The 24899-nt window shown below is 31.9% G+C and overlaps 1 protein-coding gene across 3 annotated transcripts in view; it reads right to left on the reverse strand.

Annotated features, from left to right (window-relative positions):
* The window catches only part of LOC110032773 (sterol 3-beta-glucosyltransferase UGT80A2), a 104286-nt gene that overhangs the window by 36316 nt on the left and 43071 nt on the right, over window positions 1–24899 (reverse strand). For all 3 annotated transcript variants that reach the window (XR_002294878.1, XM_020736521.1, XM_020736522.1), the window contains exons 4-7: window positions 13966–14077; window positions 13710–13880; window positions 6020–6083; window positions 5776–5833 (exon numbers count right to left, since the gene is read on the reverse strand). Coding sequence is in view for 2 of the 3 variants with exons in the window: in XM_020736521.1 (XP_020592180.1) it covers window positions 5776–5833; window positions 6020–6083; window positions 13710–13880; window positions 13966–14077 (405 nt within the window). In the remaining variant the exon portion in view is untranslated. The remainder of the gene's footprint in view (window positions 1–5775; window positions 5834–6019; window positions 6084–13709; window positions 13881–13965; window positions 14078–24899) is intronic.

Below are 24899 nucleotides of genomic sequence, written 5' to 3' on the forward strand. Positions count from 1 at the left end.
TTGGTTCGATTTTCGGTTCGATTTTCCTTGCTCTGTTCATCTCGTGTGCTTGAGGCCTTTTGGAAGTGGTGTGGAGAAGACTTGTGGAGGTTTCGGGGCTGAAATTTTGGAGTGGGGGAGGTGCTGTCGAAATCATTCTGGGTTTATTCTTGAAGTTTATTTGGGTTTCCATTGAGAGGTAAACACCTTTCCCCCATCCCCCTCAATCGTTCACGCTTCTTGTTGGTTGTCTGGCAATCACTGTTTTATTGCTTGATATTCTTGCTCGTTTCTTGTTTGGTTGCGGAGATGTTATTTTGGAATACATTTTTCCTCAATATTCCTCGTTCAGGCCTTTAAAAAAAAAAAGAGAAAAGTTGCATCGTAAGAGATGCATCTTAAATTTTTTTTTTAGCACTTGGAGAGCACTATTTTCTTTTCCCTTAGCTACCCACTGCTGTCACTGTTTGCTGGCTGGTTTGTTTTGGGCTTTAATGCTCTTCTGCTACAAAAAAAGGGAGGAGAAAATGATGTGGTGGAGTTTCATCTTAAGATGCTTAGGATGTTATTTTGGGGCTTTTCATGCCCCTTACTTGCCCTCTATTTCACTGTTTTACTGATATGCATGGTTAAATGCATTGAAATCTCCATATCGGCATGCTTAGGGGTTATTTTGGAGTCACTCTTGCTCTTTACCTGCTCTTCACCTCACGGTTTTGTTGAAATACATGCTTAAGTACATTTGAGGCTCCATTTCAGCATGTTTGGGATAAGATTTGGAGCTCTCCTTTGCTCCTAATTGGCCGATTTGGAAAATATAAATGCAAAAATAAAGTTAGGTGTTAGTGGTGTGAATAAAATTTGAAATTGTTGCTACTTTTTTTATACGGAATTTTGAAGCTTCTAATTTGGTTCTTGTATGCGTGGGGCTACAGTATTTGATTTAGAAGATTTTCCTCCATACCATGCAATTCTTATGCAGTTACATATGTAACACACAGTGCGTTGTTTTTTTTTAAAATCTGATAGGTTTATTTGGCAAATTGCAATATTTGGAGGGTCTCAGTCCTTTGCTCTTTTAGAAAATTTGAGAGGTGAAATATATCTTTTCATGCATAGGAGTTGCTTTACTAAAAAAAATATGTTTTTCTTTGGTGTGGTGTGCTTCGAACTTGGAGTCGCTCCCTCTCCGACATCCATTGCCGTGTTATTTTGGTAGCGCTAATGTGAAATCTCTTTTCAGCAAAAATTTTGTGATCCAATTCTTAGTCACATGAAAGTTCTTTTTTTGAAACATCTATAGAATTTCTTCGCACATAAAGGTTCTTTGTGATATGCTATTTGGTCACGTGAAAGGGAATATTTGGGTGTTGGATATGCGAATGCGCAAGGGTTGGATGGGTAAATGCAAATAAGTTGATTGGTATGTATGAAATTTTGTAAATTTGCATGCCTGTTTTTCCCTAAATCCCTATGAATTTGTGTGGCGTATATGTAAATACCATTTGACTTAGCAAATTGGCTGATTTTTTTAGAAATATAAGGGTGATGTTTTTTTTGCCATACACACTTGCTGATTTTTTTTGGAAGAAATATAAGCTTTGTTTATGGAAGGGTTTTAAATGCGTATTCATGGTTGAGGCCTACTTCTTTTTGGTGCTCAATTTACAAAAGTTTGAAAGTTCTTCTGGCTATTTACTTAGTTGGCAACAACCTGTATTCTCAAATGATTCGTATTGCGGAATATTTAATATTGAGGCTTTCATTTTGAAAGAATGAGAACTAATGTAGCTTTGATTTATGAAATGTTTGAAAACTCTCGAAGCTTTGTTGTGGGCTCGATTAATCGTCGATTTGGAAGGGTGCAAATGCTCTTTTGAAAGCTGGTTATTTGTCGAGTTTTTTTGGGTTGATTAAACACTATATGTTTCTTTCGAAAGGAATTTAAGCTTTGTTCTCTTTTAAGTTCTTTGAGCTTTCTTCATTCACCTTTACTTTCAGCTGTATGCTGGGTTGAGTGCTGAAGTTTCTTTTTGCAACGCTCGTGGCTCATATAGAAGTTAAAATGATTCAAATTCATTTCGATGGCTTCTCCCATTTGTCGTGCCTTATATTGTTCGGTACAAATCGGTTTTCGGAGATGTTTGAGATTGCTTTTGGTGGCATTTGAGCTAATGTCTGAGGCTTCATTTGGTATTATTTGACCGCAATTTTTGGAGCTTTCATGCTGCAGTTTTCGAATTTTTGAAATGCACTTTGTAAGATGTTTAACTTGCTTAATATGCAATTTGGAAAGGATATCCTTCTCGGGATTGATCAGATCATTTTTTTTTAACGAATTTAAATGTTTTAGACCGATATATTCTTGATTTTATTTTAACTATTTTAAGCTTCACTGATTTGGCTTGGTTTTAAAAAAATGGATCGGTCTCCTTTTTTGTTTGTTTTGTTTTTTTTAACGATCAAGTTAAAAATGGGAATTTTCGATTTAATTATATTCAGAAATGATTAATAATCTTAAGGGAGAGAAAATTAAAAATAAGATTCGGATCTCCGAGGTGATAAAACCTAAAGGGGATAGAATGGCGAACCATCTACCGTTCCTTTTTGCACATGAAAGATAAAATTGTAAATTGGAAGAATAGTTAGGGGTTGGAAGAAAATGAGAGCTTAGATGACAATTAAAGACATGGATTGGAAAGATTAATAGACATGCATTAAACTCGTAGCTTGATTATTCAAATATCAAAGTTTTACTTCTTCTCATTTCATCCATGCTCATCATGTTTCACAACCCTTTTGCCAAAGCTATAGGTTTACCCTTTAGGTTTCAGGAGCCTAATGATGAGCTAAGCTTAACTTAATCTAAGCTAAGCTTAATCTAAAGATGTTTGAGGGTTAGTTGAAAGGACACTTAACTGAGGTTAGACAATTTAGAACCACTTCAGGCCCAAATTAAAGTGTAAGCTTCCTAGATATTAGGAGCACACCTTGAGAGTGTTCATCATCCTAATTTTCAAATGATCCCAAGAAGCTAGACACCTGACCCCATTTCCTGAAATAATAAGAACACTAAGCACGAGGGTGTACTAGATTGTGATTCATAACTGATTTAATTAGATCAAATAATGAAATTCTTACCTTAACTTGACCAAAAATAAAACCCAATGCTCCAGGATTTGAGTTTGTCTTACACTCAAATCCTCCTAGCAATTGGGGACATTCCAATATCACATATAAATTTCCTATTTTTGGTCATTTATATGTGATATTGTATTTCATTTTATTTGTTTGTCTTTTTCCTACTATTTACCTGTTTCTGTTAAGTCTTTTTCATGTCATACTTTCATCTTTTACTAATAGCTAAACTTAAAGGAGAAATGAACCTACCAGGTGTATAGGTTTAATTTATATTACAACATTTTATTTTTCCAGCATGTTATATTGCTTTTATATCTTGTTATACTACTTTTTATAACATGTTATGCTCTTCTTTCAGCATGTTATATTGTCTTTCCTTTTTACTGTACAGTACATTGTTATTTTTCTTTCACACTGCATGCTTAGTTACTTTGATATGTTATGTCTTAGTATAGAATAACCTAGTGGTTAGGAGCATGTTCAAAACTAAAACTGAACCAGGAGATGCTACTACGTAGAACTACGTAGAATTGGGAGCGAACATCGTGGGCAGCGCGACGAGGAACAATATCCAGGTGGATATGCAGCAGCAAAACACATTCATATCACCTATCACCTTCTTTAGTTTAAATGTTTAAATAACTAAATAACAACCTATAGGATCACTCTTTGGGCTTTTTGCACAACTCTGTTGTACAATTATAAGTCCTAACGCTTTAGGATTCCGAGGTTACCGTGCGGTACGGTGTAAATTCTCCTATCTTTTTAGGCTATTTGCACAGTCCGATATTGTGTAAACATAAGTCCTAAATCATAAATAATTTACAGGATTGAAATATCAAATTACATCATTTCAAAAGACAAAGCCGAACAATAGGATAATTGAGACATCTCCGGGGTTTCTCCTGGATTTGTGATATCCCCTACTTTTCTTCCCTTCGGATTCCTTAAATAATTGTTCCTATTTTGAGTCATTCCTATTTGATATTTTGAGTTTCCTATTTGATTTTCCCATGTCTAATTGTGAAAACCTAAACTTTGAAATCTTGAAGGCAAAACCACCTGATCTTAATCGAGAGTTTTCTTAAGTGACCCTCAGTCATTTAAGATGTAATTAACTATAGGGGTTTGTCTCTATAGGGAACCAGGAACTCAGATAAAATAAACTCTATCTAATTTTTTATGTTAGGTAGGAGAACTTGTTGGTCTTTTTATAAATTATTTCGCAGATCAATATGGATGTCACAAATTCTTTAGTCTAGGTGATTGAATCCTATTACAAGTGATATATTTATTTCTTTGGGATAAGTACATTTACTTGTAGTATTGTATTTAATCATCTAAATTATTTAAAATGTGAGACCCGTTCGGTCTCACGTATTTTAAAATTAAAATGTTACTTTTAAAAATAAAAAAGATTATATTCATATTTAAATTATTTTCAAAATTACAAAATCATCACTTTTTCAAATCACGAAGGTTAAAAAAAACGGCCGGCAATTGCACAGATCGAAGAGCAAACAAATTTTTAGAATAAATAATTTTGTTTGATATTTTTCATCTTAAGTTCATTGTAACAAAAATTAAAATTCAATATTTTTTGGTACAGCAAAATAAAGGTAACAGAAAATCAAATAAAATTCTTTATTGCAAAAAATCAATATGCTGCTCAACTAGATTCAATTTACATACATTATATGCGAAGTTAGTTGTTGTAAATACCATAACAAGATAAAACAGAAAATTAAATGTAATACTTGTCTTCAAATGCCCTCATTTTTAACATCAATTTCAATGTTCACTAATTTAGATGGCAATACTATTTTAGACTCTATTAAAACAAACTGGGACAAAATTAAAATATATATAACCTAGGAACAAATTGACTCAAAGGTAATTAAAGACCATTTTAATCTTTTGGCTCCCTCCCCACTATATATATAAACATTAGGGGGTAAAATTCAGCCTATGGCCGAGAAATTTTTAAAGTTCAAAACCCTATAGAAGTGTGATATAGTTAACATGACGGAAGAAAATAACAAGGAAATCAACATATGCTCAAAATAAGCCATGCTGACAAGGTTCAATGAACCAAATTCATATGATAGGGCAACTATATAAGACTGACAAAAACTAAAAACTGAAATCTCACAAACAAATAAAATTGGCCCCTATAACAAGCTTCCACCATATATACAAAATATTTTTGGATGATGCTCAGGTGCAAAAAAAATCTTTCAATCGGCTTGGCTAAGGTCAACAACCTCTACAAAATTAGTAAAATAGGGTCCATGGTAAATTAAAGCAACATAACCATTTAATCTACTAAAACGTTTATCCTCTCAGTCAATCGTAGACACCAATCTGACATCAATAAATCCTCCCATTATTTGCAAAAGCTGCAACTCAGTAACATAACAATTAGCATCCTTCAAACAATTTTGAAAACATTTCTACAACATAGTACTGATGCCCTTTCCAATTGATCAGAATTAAGTATTAATGGAGCAAGAAGTAAATGCATATCAAAAAGAAATATGTTCTGACAGAACTGAATAGCATGAAAAAAGTCAAATGGTGAAACACACAAAGACAGTGGATTAAAAAATAGCCATCACAACTACAATAGATGATAGTAAATGGGTGAATTCTCACTCTATATCCAGCAGATTGTTTGACACGAGAAAGAGGATGTGGAAATTCACTGGTTGGCCTGAAGAAAAATGCAAATAAAAAATATTTTAGATATTTTAGACCACTATATTACTTTGATAGGGAAAATAAAAACTACTAAAGTTCTCCGGTCATATAGTAGGTAACTTATGGTGCAGAGAATTTAAAGAATTAACGAGTAGAAATATAGAATAAAGGCGTAAATTGCAGAGGGTTAATGACTCACGTCCAAGGCATTGTAAAGAATATATGGATTGGGACTTTTAGCGCTTCTGCCACATGTGTGTGTCCTGAACAAGCATTCTTCAATGTTAGTGATTAACTTCAAGACTTTCAATTGTGTAAAAAAAACAATATTTAATCCCCTGAATGAAAAGAGGTTATGAAATATCAAACCATCAGGACACACTAATGATTAAATTATTTCAGTAGTGCAACAGTATTTCCTTTCATCTGATTCACAGATAATAAGTGCTTCATCCAAAATAATTTTCAAAGAAACAACAAATCAATATATTATTGAAATGTACTAAAACAACTGCTGCTTAAATCAAAGCCATAAAAACAATAAATTTGCTACCGAGGTTACACAATTTGATCCACCTGATCGATCTGTTGTCAAAACAAAAAAAATGGAATTAAATATGGGCTTTTGGTTTACAAACCGGAATTAGTTTTGGATTTAAAGATAAGGAGTTGGAAAAAAAAATATAATGAAACATTGTCATAGAATTAAATAAGGGCACACAAAAGATAAATAAAATTTATTTTTATGAGTAAACTTCAATAATTTAAGATTTGGAATGTTTGTGAAGAAGTTGATTCTATGTGGGATAAAGTGACAAGCACTATTAAATAAGTGGCAAAAGTTGCATTAAGAGAAGCAAAATGAAAAGTTTTTATAAATAAAAATAATTGGAGGTGGAATAATAATATGCACTATAAGATAAAATATTAAAAATTTTATTATAAAAATTGTTTTAAACCTAAAAGCTTAGAAAACTGAGAAAAATATAAGGTAGTCTGTAGGGGAGTCTAAGAGAACAATTTGCATTGCCAAGAATTCAGCTTTTAGTTATCTATATAATGGATTAGATACAGAAGAATGCGAAAAATATACGTATAAACTAGCTAAATAAAGAGAACTAAAAAGTAAAAATTTAATTCAAGTAATTTATATTAAAGAAGAAAATCAAAAAGAATTTTTTTTCTTAGCGAAAGATATTCAACATAGGTAAATGAGATATTTTGATAAATTTTTCAATGAAGTTTCTAAAAATCTAATCAACCTTAGAGATCTTAATATCTTTAATAATAATTAAATTGTATTTTTTTCTCGTTTCATTAGTAAAAAAGAATTTAAGAAGGCATCAAGAAAAATCAATGGTGAAAAATCACGAGTAAACGATATCCCAATTGAAGTGTGGAAATATTCAAGATATTTGAAAGTTTTTAGGCTTTATAAACACCTTAATATAATTTTAAAAACTAAAAAGGTGTTTGAGGAGTTCGGGAAGAGTATTTTTATCACCATTTTTAAGATTTTAAGAATAAAGGGGATGCACAAAAATATGTAAATTATAGAGGAATTAAGTTAATATGTCATACATTAAAATTATGAGAGAGTAATTGAACATAGATTAAAACGTGACACAAAGATTTCTCATAATCAATTTAGATTTACGTCGGCCAAGTCTACTATGGAAGTTATACATTTATTGAGAGGTTGATGGAGAAGGATCTACACATTATTTTTATTGATTTAGAAAAAGCTTACAATAAGTTTCCAAGAAAAGTTCTTTGGAAAGTTTCAAAAATAAAAGGTGTTGATATGACTTATATTCAAGTCATTAAAGATATGTATACTAGAGTTGTTACTTGTGTTCGAACAGAAGGAGAATTGACAAAGTATTTTCCTATTTTAGTTGGATTACATCAGGGATCGACTTTAATATCTTGCATTTTCAAAGTAGGAGTATTTTAGATGGAGCAAGAAATAGGAATTTTCAAAGTAGGAGTATCTTGCATTTGAGGCTCAATAGGAATTGTGGTAATAAAAGTAGCTCCCTCAAGCCCCAAAAGGCTGAGGAGGAAAGGAAAATTTCAATGACCATCCACCCAGGTGTCAGAAACCAGAAGGCTAGAAAATCTCGTATCCTTCATATCAAGCATAACATGTGACCAACTATCATGTCAAAATGAAATATTACCACTCTCCATCTCCAAGTAAATGAACTCATTTGCCCAATCTCTAATATGAAGCATCATCTTCCACATCGTGGAATCCCCTAACCTCCAATTAATCATAGTAGAATGCAGGGAGTGGCAATATTTACCAGCATGAATTTGGCCCCCAAAGAATCCCATTTTCGGAAATTAAACCATTGCTTAAAAACATTAATATTAGCAATATCATGCAGAGATTTGAAACCCAAACCGCCAGCATAAATTGGTTTGCAAATATTTTTTCAAGGCATCTATCTTCTACCTGAATGATTTCCCACCCAATAGAACTTGTTAAAACATCTTTCGAGGCTCAACAGGGTACTCTTCTTAAGTTGGAAAACTTGAAGGGTATATAAAAGAAGAGAATGCAAAATACTTCTGAGTAAAGTAATTCTACCCCCAAAAGAGAGGAAGTTATTTTTCCAATCCAAATTTTTTTTCCGCACCTTTTCGACCATCTCATCAAACTGAATCTGTCTTTTCCTGCCCTTAAGAAAAAAACTCCCAGATATTTAAGATGAAGGGTTGAAAAAGAGAAGCCAGTAAAGTTGGCAATCCAGCACGCATTAGATCGATTGACTGTGTTCCCCATGTATAAGTTGCATTTATTTGCACTAAAAAGGAGCCCAAAAACAGATTGGAAATCTTCCATTAAAAGGCGTATTTTACTTACGACTTTTTTTGCTAACGTTAGAAAACAAAATCATGTCATCGGCATACGCCAGATGCGTAACTAACGTATTGGATTTATGAGTATACTGCAAGGTGGGGTTTTGCCTGAAAAGATCATTTAAAAGGCGAGAGAGATAATCAAATATCAAAATGAAAATAGTAGGGGATAAGGGGGTCACCCTACTTAATCCCACGGCCCGCACTAAAGAAACCCCGAGATTGACCGTTAATGAGGATACTATATTTATTGCAATGAAGCCATGAGATAGTTTGCAAAAATCCTGAGAAAAGCCCCGAGCCTTAAGAACCTGCAAGATAAAATCCCAACTAACCGAGTCATAAGCCTTGCGAATATCCAATTTAGTAACCATGATTCCCCCTCTACATTTCTTATCAATATCCAAAATAAGTTCTTGCGCAAGCATAATATTATCCGTGAGCCATCGCCCTTACATAAAAGCAGATTGATTCGAAGATATTAATTTATGGAGATGATGTTGAATCCGTATGACCAACAGTTTACTAATCATTTTAGTTATAACTGAAATCAGAGAAATAGACCTAAAATGGTCCCAAGTGGGTTTTTGAGTATTTTTGGGAATGAGGACAATAGTAGCGGCAGAGAAATAGTTCCACGGGGTCTCACCGTTAAAAAACTCTTGATTGCTTCCACCACCTTTTCCTTAACAATACTCCAACATTTAATATAGAAAGCAACTGTGAAACCATCAGGCCCAGGGGCTTTGTTACTATTGCTTTCCAATAATTCTTTATTGGACTCCTGCATTTCATGAGTAATATCATCAGAAGATTATCAAAAGCCTGTAAAAGACTGACCCTCTATTCAGCCCTCTTAACTCTAGCGTGAACATCTCCAAAAACATCCTAGTTCCAAGGCCTTAAAGCAGAAGCCACCTTTTTATGGAGCTTCCAGAGAGTGAACCAAGCATTGCCCACCTCCTCACACCTCCAATTAGTAGCAATAACTCTCAAAAAAATCATCATGTCTAGCCCAAACATTTAAATAACGAAAATGAAAATTGGAGACCTCTTTGAAAAAATCAAAGGATAGGAGGAGGGGACTGTGATCAGAACCAGAACTGCAAAGATGTTGAATATGAGAGAAACCATAAGAGGATATCCACAATTGATTAGCAAAACACCTATCAAGGCGTTCAAAAAGCTTGCCCCTTTTCCAAGTAAATTTAGAACCAACAAAGCCCAGATCAGAGATGTCAGCCAAGTCCATAGCTTCAGTGAATTTATCCATCAAAGTGGTGTCAACTCTCCGACCACCCAATTTTTCTGAATCATGCATAATCATATTAAAATCACCTCCCACCAACCGATTCTGGTGGATAAAAAATACTAGAACTCATCATCGTAGAATTAGATGTGGAAACCTAAAGGACACGACTATTTTTACGAGTAAAATTCAAAATTTCAAAATTTAGGATGTTCATGATGAAACAAATGTTATGTGAGATACAATAACAAACACTATTAAATAAGTAGTAACAGATGTACTTGATAAATCAAAAGAAAAAGAATTTAATAAATAAAAATAGATAGTGGTGGAATATTAATGTGCACAAAAAGATAAAGCATAAGAAGATATGTTATAAAAATTGGTTTAAATGTAAAAATGTAGAGAATTGGAAAAAATATTAAACGACCAGCAGGATGTCTAAAAAAACAATCCATGAAGCTAAAAATTCTCCTTTTAATGATCTTTATAATAGATTAGATACAAAGAAGGGTGAAAAATATATGTATAAACTAGTCAAACAAAGAGAAAAGAAAAGTAAAGCTTTAACTCAAGCAAAGTGCATTAACGATGAAAACAAAAGAAGTGTTTTCTTAGAAAAAGATATTCAACATAGATGGGTGAGTTATTTTGATAAATTTTTTAACGAAATTTCTGAAAATACAATCGATCTTAGTGATCTTAATATCATAAATAATAATAAAACACTTAATTTTTACCGTCGCAGTAGTAAAAAAGAAGTTGAGGAGGGTTAAAAAAAATCTAAGGGTGAAAAGTCAATAGGACCTGATGATATTCCAATTGAAGTATTGAAATATTTAGGAGATTTGGGAGTTTCTTGGCATAATAAATTTTTTAATATTATTTTAAAAACTAAAAAGATGTCTGAGGAGTGGAGGAAGAGTATTTTGGTCACCATTTTTAAGAATAAAGGGAATGCACAAGAGTGTGCAAATTATAGAGAAATTAAGTTGATGTGTCATACTTTAAAATTATGGGAGAGGGTAATTGAACATAGGTTAAGACGTCTTACAAAGATTTCTCATAATCAATTTAGATTTATACTGGGCAGGTCTACTATAGCTTGATGGAGAAGTTCAGAGATAATAAGTAGAACCTGCATTTAATTTTTATTGATTTAGAAAAAGCTTATGATAAGGTTTCAAGAGATAAACTTCGGAGAGTTCTCAAGAAGAAAGGAGTTGATATGACATATTCAAGTCATTAAAGATATGTATACTAGAGTTGTTACTTGAGTTCGAACTGAAAGAGGATTGACCAAATATTTTCCTATTTTTGTTGGATTACATCAGGGATCGACTGCCCATATCTTTTTGCTTTAGTTATGGATGGCCTTACTGGACATTTACAGGAGGAGGTACCTTGGTGCATTCTTTTTGTTGATGATATCCTTCTCGTGGATACGAGAGAAAAGCCCAAGAAAAACTTGAATTATGAAGGTCTACATTAGATTCTAAAGACCTTCATTTGAGTAGAACTAAAACTGAATACATGGAATCTAATTTTAGTAGTAGTAGCTCTAGTGACATAAGTGTAACTTTGGGTGATCAAATTATTAAAAGGTGTGAATGATTTAGATATCTCAGGTCTGTTGTTCAAAGCGATGGTGATATAGATGGGGATGTTAATAGAATAATTTAAGTTGGTTGGTTGAAGTGGAGGAATGCTTCGGGCTTTTTGTGTGATAAAAAAGTACCGCTTAGACTGAAAAAAAAAATTTATAAGACAGTGGTCAGACCTGCAATGCTCTATGGCGTTGAATGTTGGCCTTTAAAAGAGAAGCATAATACTAAGTTAAGTACTAAGTTAAGCGTTGCAAGCGTTGCCGAGATGAGAATGATTAAGTGGATGAGTGGTTTTACACTTAGACAAAATGCAAAATGAATATATCCGTAATAGGGTTGGTGTAGCTCCTGTGATGGACAAAATTAGAGAAGGTCATCTTAGATGGTTTGGTCACATTAAGCGTTGAACATCTATTGATCATGTCAGGAAAGTAGATGTTTTTGATTCAACTTACATTAAGAAAAAGGTAAAAAAACCTAAAAAAGACTTCGGCATATTGTATAAAAATGAACTAAATCTATTATAATTAAATAAAAATATGACACTCAATAGAATTCAATGGAGAAAAAAGATATATGTAGCCGACCCCAATTAGTGGGATAAAGTGTTGTTGTTGTTGTTGTTGTTGTTGTTGTGTTGCGGGGGAGTGAGAGGATGGATATTAGGTTTACTACATATCCCAAAATTTTCATGTGTTTGCATATCAAACACCTAAACTTCTATATCTAAATAAATACCAGCTAAATGATTTACAGATTTAATGTTATGTAAGTAAATATAAAAAATTAAGCTTTAGAAATGTAAATATATAAGAATTTTATGGTATATACGTAAACCTCCCATAATTTTTAATGATAACAAAGCTTCTGCAGCAATTTGAAAATAAAAATTAGCAGGTTGCCTAGCTTTCACTATAAATGCAACCGACGCTACATTTTTCCTCATCCGTAGCTGCAAAACATAAAAGGAAGCTAAATCAGTAAACTCAGCTATGCTTTCCCTCATTCCCATAATGCTTGGTGAGGCACAGTCTATCACTTGTTGACCTTCATGGGACAGTATCCAAACTTCAAAATTTACTTTTTTTTTTTTTTTTAAATTTTACTATTTCTAGACCATGCTTTATTCAGAGAGATAATCAAACATGCCGCAAAAAGAAAAACCTCATGTCATGAATAAGAAAAGAATAACATCACAAACTGTGATTAAACATAAGTTGACACCTCAGAAAATCAATTCATCAGAAGTCCTTAAAAAGATAGCTTATTTTATATGAAAGTATAGTATGTTGCAGGATTTCCTTATTCTCTAGCTAAGTTAAATATTCAGTATTCTCCAGCTAAGTGTAATAGGACTTTAAGTAAAGAATGACATAATTGCACAAAAAAGAAAAAACTCTAAATAATCCCATCCCCTCAGTTCCTCTTCAATAAACAATAAAGCTTCCATGAATTAAGTCTATTATGTTTGGCTGCATGTAGAATTTAGGTTAAATAGAATTTAGTAAACCCAGTAAATCCTGATTTATAAAATATGGTGCTGTTAAATTCATAAAAATGTTTGGTATAATTTAGTTTAAATCAGCTGAATTCCATCTCTTATGTTTGGCCTTTTATCAGGATTTAATTTTATTGTGTACTACATCCATTAAATCTACCAAAAAATACGATTTAATAAATCTGAATTTATGTCAAAATTATTAATGAAGGGAGAGAAATTTCAATTTAGCCAACTCTAGGATTTATTTAACATTCTTTTGGGTTTGTGTGGATTTACGTTAAAATCACCCGTAAATCCTATTAATTATACGATACCAAACGCTGCTTAAGGCAAATTTAAATAAAAAAAGGATAATTACATTCATGGCACTCCAAACATTTCTATCTACAAAATTACAACTCGTGATTTTCTGAACTACCAATCCTACGCATTAATCTGTGCCACGATCAAACCATTGGGAATCAGAATAAAATAAAAATTATGGGTTGGGGTTTTATCGTGAATTTTGATATTTGAGTGAGAATTTGAAAAATGCATGAAAGTGGTGCTACTTTTGTAAATAGAAGTAAATAGCAATGTTTTGAATGCTATGTAATTCTCCCACCCCCACCGCCCCAATGCAAAAAGAAAAGCTACAAACTAGCAGATAAACATTAACACTAACCATAAGCTGGTGGATTTGCAATAATAGCATCTGCTTTGAATGGAATACCAGTATCAATATCTGACTCCTTGCAGGCTGAAAACAAAGAAAATATAATTTCCTTGATTTGTTTCCGTTGAATAGGTATCTCTGAAGGTGATGAAGGCAGAAATCCTTTATTCTTGACCATATCTGTTCATAGCCGAGTATTTCCATTTAATAAATACACAATCAGTACGTGCAAATGTAAATACCTCCATCCATATAAACTGCATACATTCAGCGAGAACTTTAGGGTCTCCTCCTAACGGATAAAACTCAAGTCCAGCAGTCAATACAAACTCCTTAAAATTTGCATGAGTTGCTAATCGGACACGATGTCCATAATCCTGAAAGAAAATCATAGCAAGTTATATAATTAAATAAACATTCAAAGTTATAAAAATAAAGAAGATTTACGTACATACCACTAAGTTCTTACGTATCACATATTTACATATCTAACACATAAACTACAATATATATATATATATATATATATATATATATATATATGCCACTTTACCTGTGCATGAAAATGTGTATTTCACTTTTTGAAAAGTTAAAATAGTGGCATTTTTTATGTGATACGAAAGATTTCGGTGGTATAAATTAAGAAAAAAAAAAAGGTGTTAGATACGCAAATACATAGGGATTGGGTTCTATGTATGTAAATGCCCAAAAGCTAATGCTGTAAGAGTTGAGAAAGAAGTATAAATTGAAATGCACAACTGGCATAAAAAAGTTTTCCATCAAAAACAAAATTCAAATCTGCCTACAGAACCTTCGTAGAAAAATTAATAAGTTAAAAAAGAAAGTGATATCAGTCTATAAGCACTTGAGCAGCTGGGCAAATGAAACAGAGGGGCTTTACTGCCCCAATCAGATGAGAACATTATCAAAACTGAATCATCCTCAAGGAGCTTAAGGTCGGCCACAATGAATTCAAGAAAAAATACAGTAGCTAATACTGGAAAAAAAATATAAATGAAAAAGATCTTCATATAATGATATGAAAAAGTGCTGACATTAAACTACTATTCTCTTTACAAAGATCATAAGAATCTCACTTTAAAACATACAAGGAGTCCAGATTATTCGTCTGTGACTAATTTAGTTCCCAAGTATCACATTTATTCGTATTAGTTCCTCGAATATATAAATTTGATCCAATTTTAATCTCTCAACAATACAGAACTAATCCCAACTAGTCCCCAAGAAATCATTTTAGATCAATTTTATTTAGTCGAAGACTAAATTGGAGAAATGTGTTACCTTGAAGCTAAATTGATCACAAACGAACAGTCAATGATATATTTAGGAAGTTACCCCTCATTTGCTATGAAAGAAAATCAAGCGCTGAAATATTTTTTCCTATTGATTTTATGTGCTAAATTTTCATTATCTCAAAGTTTAGTATTTCAAGTAAAGCTTAATAGTTTCTTCCTTCAATGATGAACAGCTGCAACTTAATGAGCGAAAAAAAAAGTTTAAAGGGCAGGACTATCTTGGTAAAACTCATCTTCATAAACCTAACCTGCAAATCTTCAAGTGGGTGGGTGTATATAATATTGTTCGGTGCAAATGTGCAACCGTGATAAATTTCTATGAGTACAAAATCATTTTTCTGGATCAGATTAAAACAAGTTGTTTCAATGGTAAGAAAATTCTCTGCTTAACAACTCATGATAGACGCTCATTTTTGCAGCGGCTTTAGACTGTTTAGTAATACCCAATTTAACTAAAAAAGTAAACTGAAATTTTACTTCTAAAATATATTCACACCTATTGAAAATCGTCAAAATTATTTTTATAAAATTCCACACGACATTTCAATTATTTTGATATATATAAGAATATATATTACCAGTAAAATTGGATTATATATTAACTTACTAAATTAATTAAATACCCTTCAATCATACTATACACTTATTAAATAATAGTGTTCACAGAAAAAAAAAATCTAGTATTGTAGCTGATCCACTATGGCTGGAGTGGCTGGCATGCAGTTGTTCGATGCTTTTAATGTTGGACATTGATTCAATTAAGTAAATTTAGATAAAATAGATATGCTTATATAACAAAAGCCCCTTTTATTCCCTTTCATATCCTCATTTTTCTTTTCAATTTCACGACATGGCTGAAACCGAGACAGGAAGAATTCTGAAGTGCGAACTCTCAGTTAAGCATCTGTGAATGGGGAAAACGAAACTTTAAACGTGGAGAGATTTAGGAGGCAAGGGTATATGTATATATATATATTTATATATATATATATATATATAATACATCTAAATACCTATATAATATATTTATCAAAATCCTAATAAATTTTCCTTTCATTTTCCAGTTAATTCAGATGGCCGAACCTATTAACTAAGATCAGGTTTTGGGTTACAAATAATTATCAGGAGAAATAGAGGATTAGAGTACACGCGTGTAATTATGCATAAATTTTTATACTAAATTGCATTTATTCTAAGAATCCTTTCATGAATCTCTCTTTTATCTTGAACTGCAACTGGGCTGGTAAAGAACTGACTAACTGTAAATTTATGAAGGAATATAAAAGAGAGGAAGTTAATTTGACAAGAAATTTCCCCATGTTTTAATTCCAACAAAACTTATAGGAAAAGAAATCAATTTGAGGTAAAATCAACATGAGTATGTTAAATTATGTTTGATTTATTAATTTCCATAAATTAAATGAATTATTGTTAAGTGAGCTAGAAGCCAGCATAAAGTAATAATTTAACATGACTCAAAAGACTAACCAAGCAACCAATTTGAGATACTCGATTGCTAAAATATAAAGTAAATTATCTATAAAACTAATGTTTGTTATTGCTTATTAATAAATCCATTTATCATGCATTTATATTTATAGTATTTCTTTTATATTGAGCAAACTTGATTATGTTAGCAAGGTTTAGCTCCGTTATTTATTTACAGTTCTTAGTATTTTATGAAAATGCATAATCAAGTACAAAATGTGGAATATCATATGTTAAATTGCATTGCTAGTGCATCCTATCAAAGTTAACTCTTAACAGGAACATTCAAGTTAGAGAAAAATGATTGTAACAAATAAAAGATCAAAAAATAATACAAATGTGGAATATCATGTCATATTGCATACCTAACGCATGCTATCAAATTTAAATGTTAACAGGGACATATATTTAAGCAAAAAAATAAATAAAAATAAATATAACCCATAAAAATGACCAAGAAAACATAATGGATTTTGCAATAGGTAAAACTTTAATGATGAACTATGCAGAAAATGACAAATTTCTGACAAAATAAAACTTCTCAACTATATATATTAAAGTTTGGACAATCCATATCAAAAGGGTGTTGATAATTGCAGCGTTGAACCGACCAGTTTTTATCAGCCGTTATTATAGCCTATGGGCTACGGATTACCAAATGAATTAAAAGTATCAAGCCTATGCAAATATCATATTATATCTCTAAAATAAAGAATGTTGAGAATAAAAAGGAAAATAAAAGTAGGGTAATAAATGCATATATGATATTGACTAAGATGGTGAAATAAAAAACCTAACAGTAGCAGTTATATTTCTTTCTACAGCTGTTGCATATATTGTTTACAATCAAAACTTTCATATTTTGTAAGTATCAAAGAATGCTTGCTCATTATTACTACTTAACAAAGTTATTTGTGATTATAAATAAAAATAATCATGTTAGTCACACGCCAATACGTATGTTATTTCTTTCTTGTATGTTTGAACATTATTTTAACGTTATTTATCACATTGAGAGTGAATGAGAATGGAGCTGGTGCAGCAATAAATAATTAGATGACATGTTTATCTGTATAAACGGCGAAACAGACGGAATCGATGAAAACGACGAATGACGAGCAGAGTGTGATCGACGAAAGGATGTAGTGGAGCAGAAACCAGGTTTCGCCATAAAGGCAAAACCCTAGCAGAGCGTGGTTGACGAAGACGAAGACATTGCGGCTTGTCTTTCTGCGTCGGCGTCCAGTTTCTGCGTCTTTCCTTCATTTTCGATGCTTTTTTTTGTTTGTGTTTGAGCCAGTGCTTCTCTACGACCCGATCTTTGTTTCTGCGCCTGTCTTTCTCTCCAGCCCGACACAAGCTTCTCGCTGTAGGTGACAATTGGTTGTTCTGATGACACTTTCTTCTTCTTTTGTTGAACAGGCAAAGGCTTCCTTTGCCCACGTGGTGGCAAACCCCTAGGTGGAGTCTGCGGTGGTATTCCCCTCAAACTATAAGGAATGATGTGATGACACAGATGATTGTCCTTTTGTTATGAAGGGAAGTAAAAAATGTGGGAAAGCAGCAATTTTTTTCTCTAACTCAGAAATTTCTACCCTGACAAAAAAATTCAAGTTTGCTCTCATTAGAAGATTTCAGTGGGGACACCTACCTATGGAGGTTATCAGAAATAGCGTAGATGCTTAAGCCAGTAGGCAGGTGGAAGGTGGGACTTATGGATAGGAGATATGTGTTGATCCAACTAACAATGGCTTAAGACTACACCAGAATTTTCTCCAAGAAATCTCTTAATATCGCATGAAAAACTATGAAGCTACTCAAGTGGTCTCCTGATTTCGACCGAAATCAGGAAACTCCCACTGTACCGGTATGGTTTAGTTTACCTGAACTCAAGCTATATTTTTTTCACCATCAGGTTCTCTACTCTATTGGGTCACTGCTTGGGGATCTTTTAAAGCTAAATCTGCCTACTTTAAACCTAACCAGACCCTTGGTGGCCAGAATACTGCCAGAATATAATATTTGTGGAAAGGGATATTACTTTACCAGATGTTACTGAAGTCTGGCTGGGCACAACCCACAATGGATATTGACAACTAATCTTCTTGGAACACAGACCCCATATTGTACGCAGTGTAAGATGTTTGGTCATATCTTTGATAAATGCTACAAGCTCCATCCTAATTTGAAAGCTAAGGTTCAAGTGAAAAAGAATGGGTTTAACCCCACTGCTCAGGACATTTTAGTTTCACCTGGGGATAATACTACCAGACAGGTGGTGTTTGTTGCCCTTAAGGACCCCCTCATGACACTATTGTTATTGTTACTAAGAGTGATATGATGTTGGCACCTTCAAACCCCATAGAAAACAATACTGACGGACTACTACCTATAAATGAAAGTGTTCAGACTGATAATCAAGAGAGCCTCGCAGCTCCACTTCTTCAGGAAGTATCCGGTGCAGAGGCAACTCCCACTTCACATATGCTAGAACCTATTATCGGTACTATGGTTGGTATTCCTTCTGCTTCAGCTCTACCACCCCATCAAACTGATTCTTCAGAAGAGGAATGACAGGTCTATTCCAGGAGGAAGAAGAAGAATGGAGACAAACTCCAGCTCGGGAACATATTGGATGATACATTGGTTACTTCTGGCAATGGGAATCATCTTACCAGTTTACTAGTTTGCTCCTTTCCTAGAACTACAGGCAGAGACAAGGCCAAATTAGGTCGCTTTCTAGCCACCTGATACTATGTATTCCGATAGTGTTAGGTTTGTTATTTAAGTATCTAATGTATTTTTTTTATTTTTTCTAGTTTTGGAACCATTTGTGGTTTTTTAGTTGTCAGGGTGTCATGTTTGGGCTCTCCTACACTTTGTATCTTTATTTTTCTTTCTACTTAATACATTAGCCTTTTTGGGCTTTCAAAAAAAACATACATATATATATATATATATATATATATAGTTAAAAATTAATTAGAAGATTTAATGACTATCTAGACACTCTTCCATGTTACTAATTGTTAAAGAATACTATTGGAACTAAAATTAAGAGTTTTCCAAGAGACAATCTAGAAAAACTAATTCTCCGCTCACTCGATCCCGATGAGCATATGTCTAAGAAATATAAAACTAAACTAAATTAATGAGACAAACTGATATTTAAATTAGGAGTTAGTCAATAGCATATTAGTTAAAACTAAATATTACAGAAGCTTATAATGATTATATAAAAAATATAAAAACCAAAAAGAGAACTTTCAATGATTTATAGAATAGAATTGGTAGTAAGAAGAGAGAAAATGTGATATAAAACTAAACAAGACAAAAGAAAAGTGGCCAAAATTTTGATGTAATTAGAAATACAAGAAAGTAATAAAATAGGATTTTAGTAAAATAAAGATAAAGGAATGATTACAAATACAATGTTGAGAAATTATTAAATGAGAGTTTTAAACACAATTTACTTCGAAAGAGTATAACGACTAATATTACAAGGTATATTACAGATTGGTCCAAAAATGTGAAATGAATTTGGCTCTAATAAACATGTGTAAGAGGAATAATTTAGTTCTTAATGAGAAATATTACAGTTATTTATTGATAAATATTTAAAAAAAATTATTGAATATTACGAGAATTCAAAGGATATGTATGATGATATCAATATTTGAGAACAATCAAGATAATCAAAATTGTGCTAACCAAAGAAAAATCAAATTTATAAGCATAATATTTTTTGAGATGAATATGAGGTTTTGAAGAACCAATTTTAGTCTCATATCATAAAAAACTACCACGAAAAAGATTCTTGTGTTAAAACATTTATAAAAAAAGTGTAAAAAGTGCTAAAAAAATAATAAATAATTTTTATGATCTTAAGACATCACATGCACAAGAATATGAAAATTGATTTGTTGTGCATTAAGGTATAAAGTAGTGTGTTAAGGGAATAATAAATTTATTAAATTTAATGCATAATAGAGCACTCCTAGTATTATTAATAATTGTGGTGTGACCAAAGAACTTCAAATCTTCGAAGGATTACATCAAGAAAAACTGCAAAATCCATAGCTTTTTCTAATGATTATGAAGAAGCTAAAAAGCATATTCACAGTGAAATTTTTAAATTGCCCTAATATAAGCTTATTGCATAAAACATAACCATGAACTGTGATAAACTACCAAAATATAATTTTATTAGGTGTGATATTATTAAATTATCAATCGATACTATTAGATACTAAAGTGACACCTAGATGTGATAGATTTAAAGATGATTTATAATCATTATACAGTTAAAATTGAAAGGGTAAAATTAAAAAAATGCCTAAAAATTTTTATCATTGAGATTTAAAGGTAAATGATACACGGATGAGTGTAGATCATAGATAAGTTTTGATATCTAATTTGAGCATGTTAGAAATGAAAAAATTTAATTGAATGTGCAACAAATTGAATAAGAATAGATTAAGAAATGATTAGTTGGACAACAACAACAACAACAACAACAAAGCCTTAATCCCACTACATGGGGTCGGCTACATGAATCTTTTTTCTCCATTGCGTCCTATTTAGTGTCATATTTTCATTTAGTTCTAGTAAATTAAGATCATTTTTAATACAATAAGCCCAATTCTTCCTAGGTCTACCTCTGTCTTTCTTAACACAAGTCGAATTTAAAACATCTACTATCATAATCGGTTCATCTAATGGTTGACGACGTATATGACCAAACCATCTAAGACGACTTACTTTACTTTTGTCTGTCACAGGAGCTACACCAACCCTATCACGAATATATTCATTCCGCATTTTGTCTCTAAGTGTAAAGCCACTCATCCACCTAATCATTCTCATCTCGGCAAGACTTAACTATTATACTTCTCTTTTAAAAGCCAACATTCAGCGCCATAGAGCATTGCAGGTTTCACAATCGTCTTATAAATTTTTCCTTTCAGTCTAAGCGGTACTTTTCTATCACACAAAAGAAGCTTTTAATAGTTCAAATCAATTCTCAAAACCTGGATATGGGTTTAGCTCCTGCTCAAGAAAAAGTAGTTGTTGTTCCTGCTTCTCCTAACCCCTTGGTTTTGATCACTTCATTTAATATTGAAATTATCCATCATAATTCTAAGTTCTTAAAAGGACTCAACTTTATTCCTTTGGCGAACAAAATGATGAAGTTCTAATTCAGATTACAGCAATTAGAGTGTTGACTCTCATCCATAATTCAAGTTAAAAAACTTATGGTCACTTTCCTAGCTTTACTAGACATTAAGCTAGACAAACCAAATGACTACAGCTTTCTTTTGCCTGGTTTTACTTTTCTTTTCGCTCAAGCACCCTCCTTTTTAAATACATTTAATGTATTCATATCATTATCTAGTTAATATATTTAGCCGATTAAAAAAATTATGACAATTTCTTTTTTAGGAACTGAATTTCTAAATAAATAAAATAATAACTAAAACTTGAATATAAGTCATATCAACACATTTCTTCTCGAGAACTCTCCAAAGGATATCTCTTGGAACCTTATCGTAAGCTTTTTCTAAATCAATAAAAATCAAATGTAGATTCTCCTTATTATCTCTGAACTTCTCCATCAAACCTCTCAATAAATGTATAGCTTCCATAGTAGACTTGCCCGGCATAAATCCAAATTAATTATGAGAAATTTTTGTGATGCGTCTTAACCTATGTTCAATTACCCTCTCCCATAATTTTAAAGTATGACACATCAACTTAATTCCTCTATAATTTGCACACTCTTGTGCATCCCCTTTATTCTTAAAAATGGGGACCAAAATACTCTTCCTCCACTCCTCAGGCATCTTTTTAGTTTTTAAAATAATATTAAAGAGTTTAGTAAGCCAAGAAACTCCCAAATCTCCCAAATATTTCCACACTTCAATTGGGATATCATTAGGTCCTACAGACTTTCCACCCTTGGTTTGCTTTAAAGCCTCCTCAACTTCTTTTTTGCTAATGCGACGGTAAAAATGAAACGTTTTATTATTATTCACGATATTAAAATCACTAAGGTCGATCGTATTTTCAGAAACTTCATTAAAAAGTTTATCAAAGTAACTCACCCACTTATGTTGAATGAAATGATTAGTTGGACATCTACTAAAAATAAGATAACCTTAAAAAAGATTAAATGTTTTGAAAATGTATATATAGGGTAGAAAATGCACCCATTAGAAGAGGAAATTAAATTTTAAATAAAGGTTTAGGAAGGAGAAAGAGATTTACTAAGGTTAACATATAAACAACACTGAAAATAAAAACACGCTACTTTTAGTTGAAAGCTGATACCTTATTGAGCTTGTTTTATTTCATCAACTTAAGATAACAGTTGATACCTTATTGAGCTTGATTGATACCTTATTGAGCTTACTAAGATAAGGAAATCCAAATTCCATAAAACGCCAAATTCATCGTTGTTAAATTTCATCAACTTAAGATCAAAAGTCACAAGAACGCGGGACTCGGTGTTAATAATTAAAAATAAGGATTGATCCTTTAATATCTATGATCAAGTTAGCTTGACTTGAAACTATATTAGCATGCCTAAGGCTCCTGGCTCTTTAAACCAAAGTCCACTCAAAAAACTCTAGATAATATGCCATTTATCAAAACAAGGCTTATTATTTATCCTTTTACAAATTCTAAAAGCATTAAATAATAAGACAATCAAATAAAAGTCGCTTCGTAAATGCTAAGAATAAAAAAAAAGCAATGCTACAGTAACTTGATAGAGAATGCTCGACGCATCCACAACATGATAGGGATAATCAACTATGTCATCTTGCACCCGTAAGAGTCTCAACCCTCACATTAAAATAATAGTTGGAGTTAAATCTTGTTGCAAAATTCAACCTACCTCATAGAAATCATAATGTTGTAATATACATAAGACTAGGTGAGCCTTTTGAAAGCGCACAAAATTTTTGGGGACTCTAATTAAGACATTGTATAAATTCGTTATGCAAACAATAAATCAATTAAACAAAGTACACAAAATGTAGCAAAAATTTTGGTAATATGAATCTAGAAAAAAGGGAATTTGGTGAAACAAATGTCATATGACCAACTGACATACAAAAGAAAAACTTGTAAAACTAAGTACAGAAACATGCATCATTTAGCAGGAATATAGTAAAAGGATTCATAAAACTAATAAAAATAGTTTGGATGAGGCCACAAGCTTTTATTTTCAAACCTAGAATTGATATAGAAAAGCCATTCAAATTGCAATGTAAAAACTCATATCTTTCAAAATAATTTATTGATATATAGTATTTCTTAAGCTCCTCCACAATTTGATCAAACAATTTTAAGTTGACAAGATACATTCAAATTGATAAGTCAATCATATGCATAATAAAGCCAAGGTAAATAAAACAAGCTCAATAAGGTATCAACTTCCAATTAATTTAAAAATTACAATTTGGCACCCACTAAAATAATGTTTTAGAAACTCGATCTTTGCTCTTCTATTAATACTAAGACCTTTATTTTTTTTACATATTTTCTTCAATGTTCCAACTGTTAACCTCACAAAAGACCTCACATACCAGAAATGTCATCGATCAAGATAGTACATAAGACTAAAAGCTAAGGATTAATACAAATATATTATGTTGTGGCAATGCCATCACTTCAATTGCTAATCACAAATCTATCATACTTACAAAAGCAACAAGTCTTTGACACACATCTTCTCTTCAATAACAAATATAAAAAATCTTAGGACAATTGATCAAATATTAACAAGAATCATAAGAAAATCCTTCCTTCGTTGCTTTCGATACTTTTTCATCAATTAACTAAGCACAAAAATCACTTCAAAGTGAATCAAAAAGCATAAAGCAAAATTATTTGCTACTAACATGTTCTTTCTAGTCTGAATTCATATATAAGTACCCATAACTCAATTGTATTACTCATAATTTTGATTTTCATCCAAATGTACCAATCATGAATATCATCATTGTACTATATAGATTAGCAACAACACATTTCATCTTCTATTATTTGGTAACTTCTTAAATTTTAAAATATCATTAAAAAGATTTATAAACTATATGATTCCAATGTACTTTATAACTTTCAAAATCTTAAAGCATCACATATGTTACTACTAAAAAACTAATATGATCAAAGACTATTAATTTTTTCATGTATGAATTATTTGGTATTTCTCATCCAAGATACCTAACATCATTTGCTAATCATTGCTTTCTAGATCATTAGATTTCTTATAAAAATAATTTTTGTAAATTCTTTAAAAGAACATTACATTCTTTAATAATGTTTTATACTACTTTACTCTACACTCCAATCCTCCTAACTTGTATATGCTTTATTTCAAACTTCT

The sequence above is a fragment of the Phalaenopsis equestris genome, unplaced genomic scaffold (genome assembly GCF_001263595.1).
Source record: "Phalaenopsis equestris unplaced genomic scaffold, ASM126359v1 Scaffold001026, whole genome shotgun sequence".
NCBI classification, from domain to species: Eukaryota; Viridiplantae; Streptophyta; class Magnoliopsida; order Asparagales; family Orchidaceae; genus Phalaenopsis; species Phalaenopsis equestris.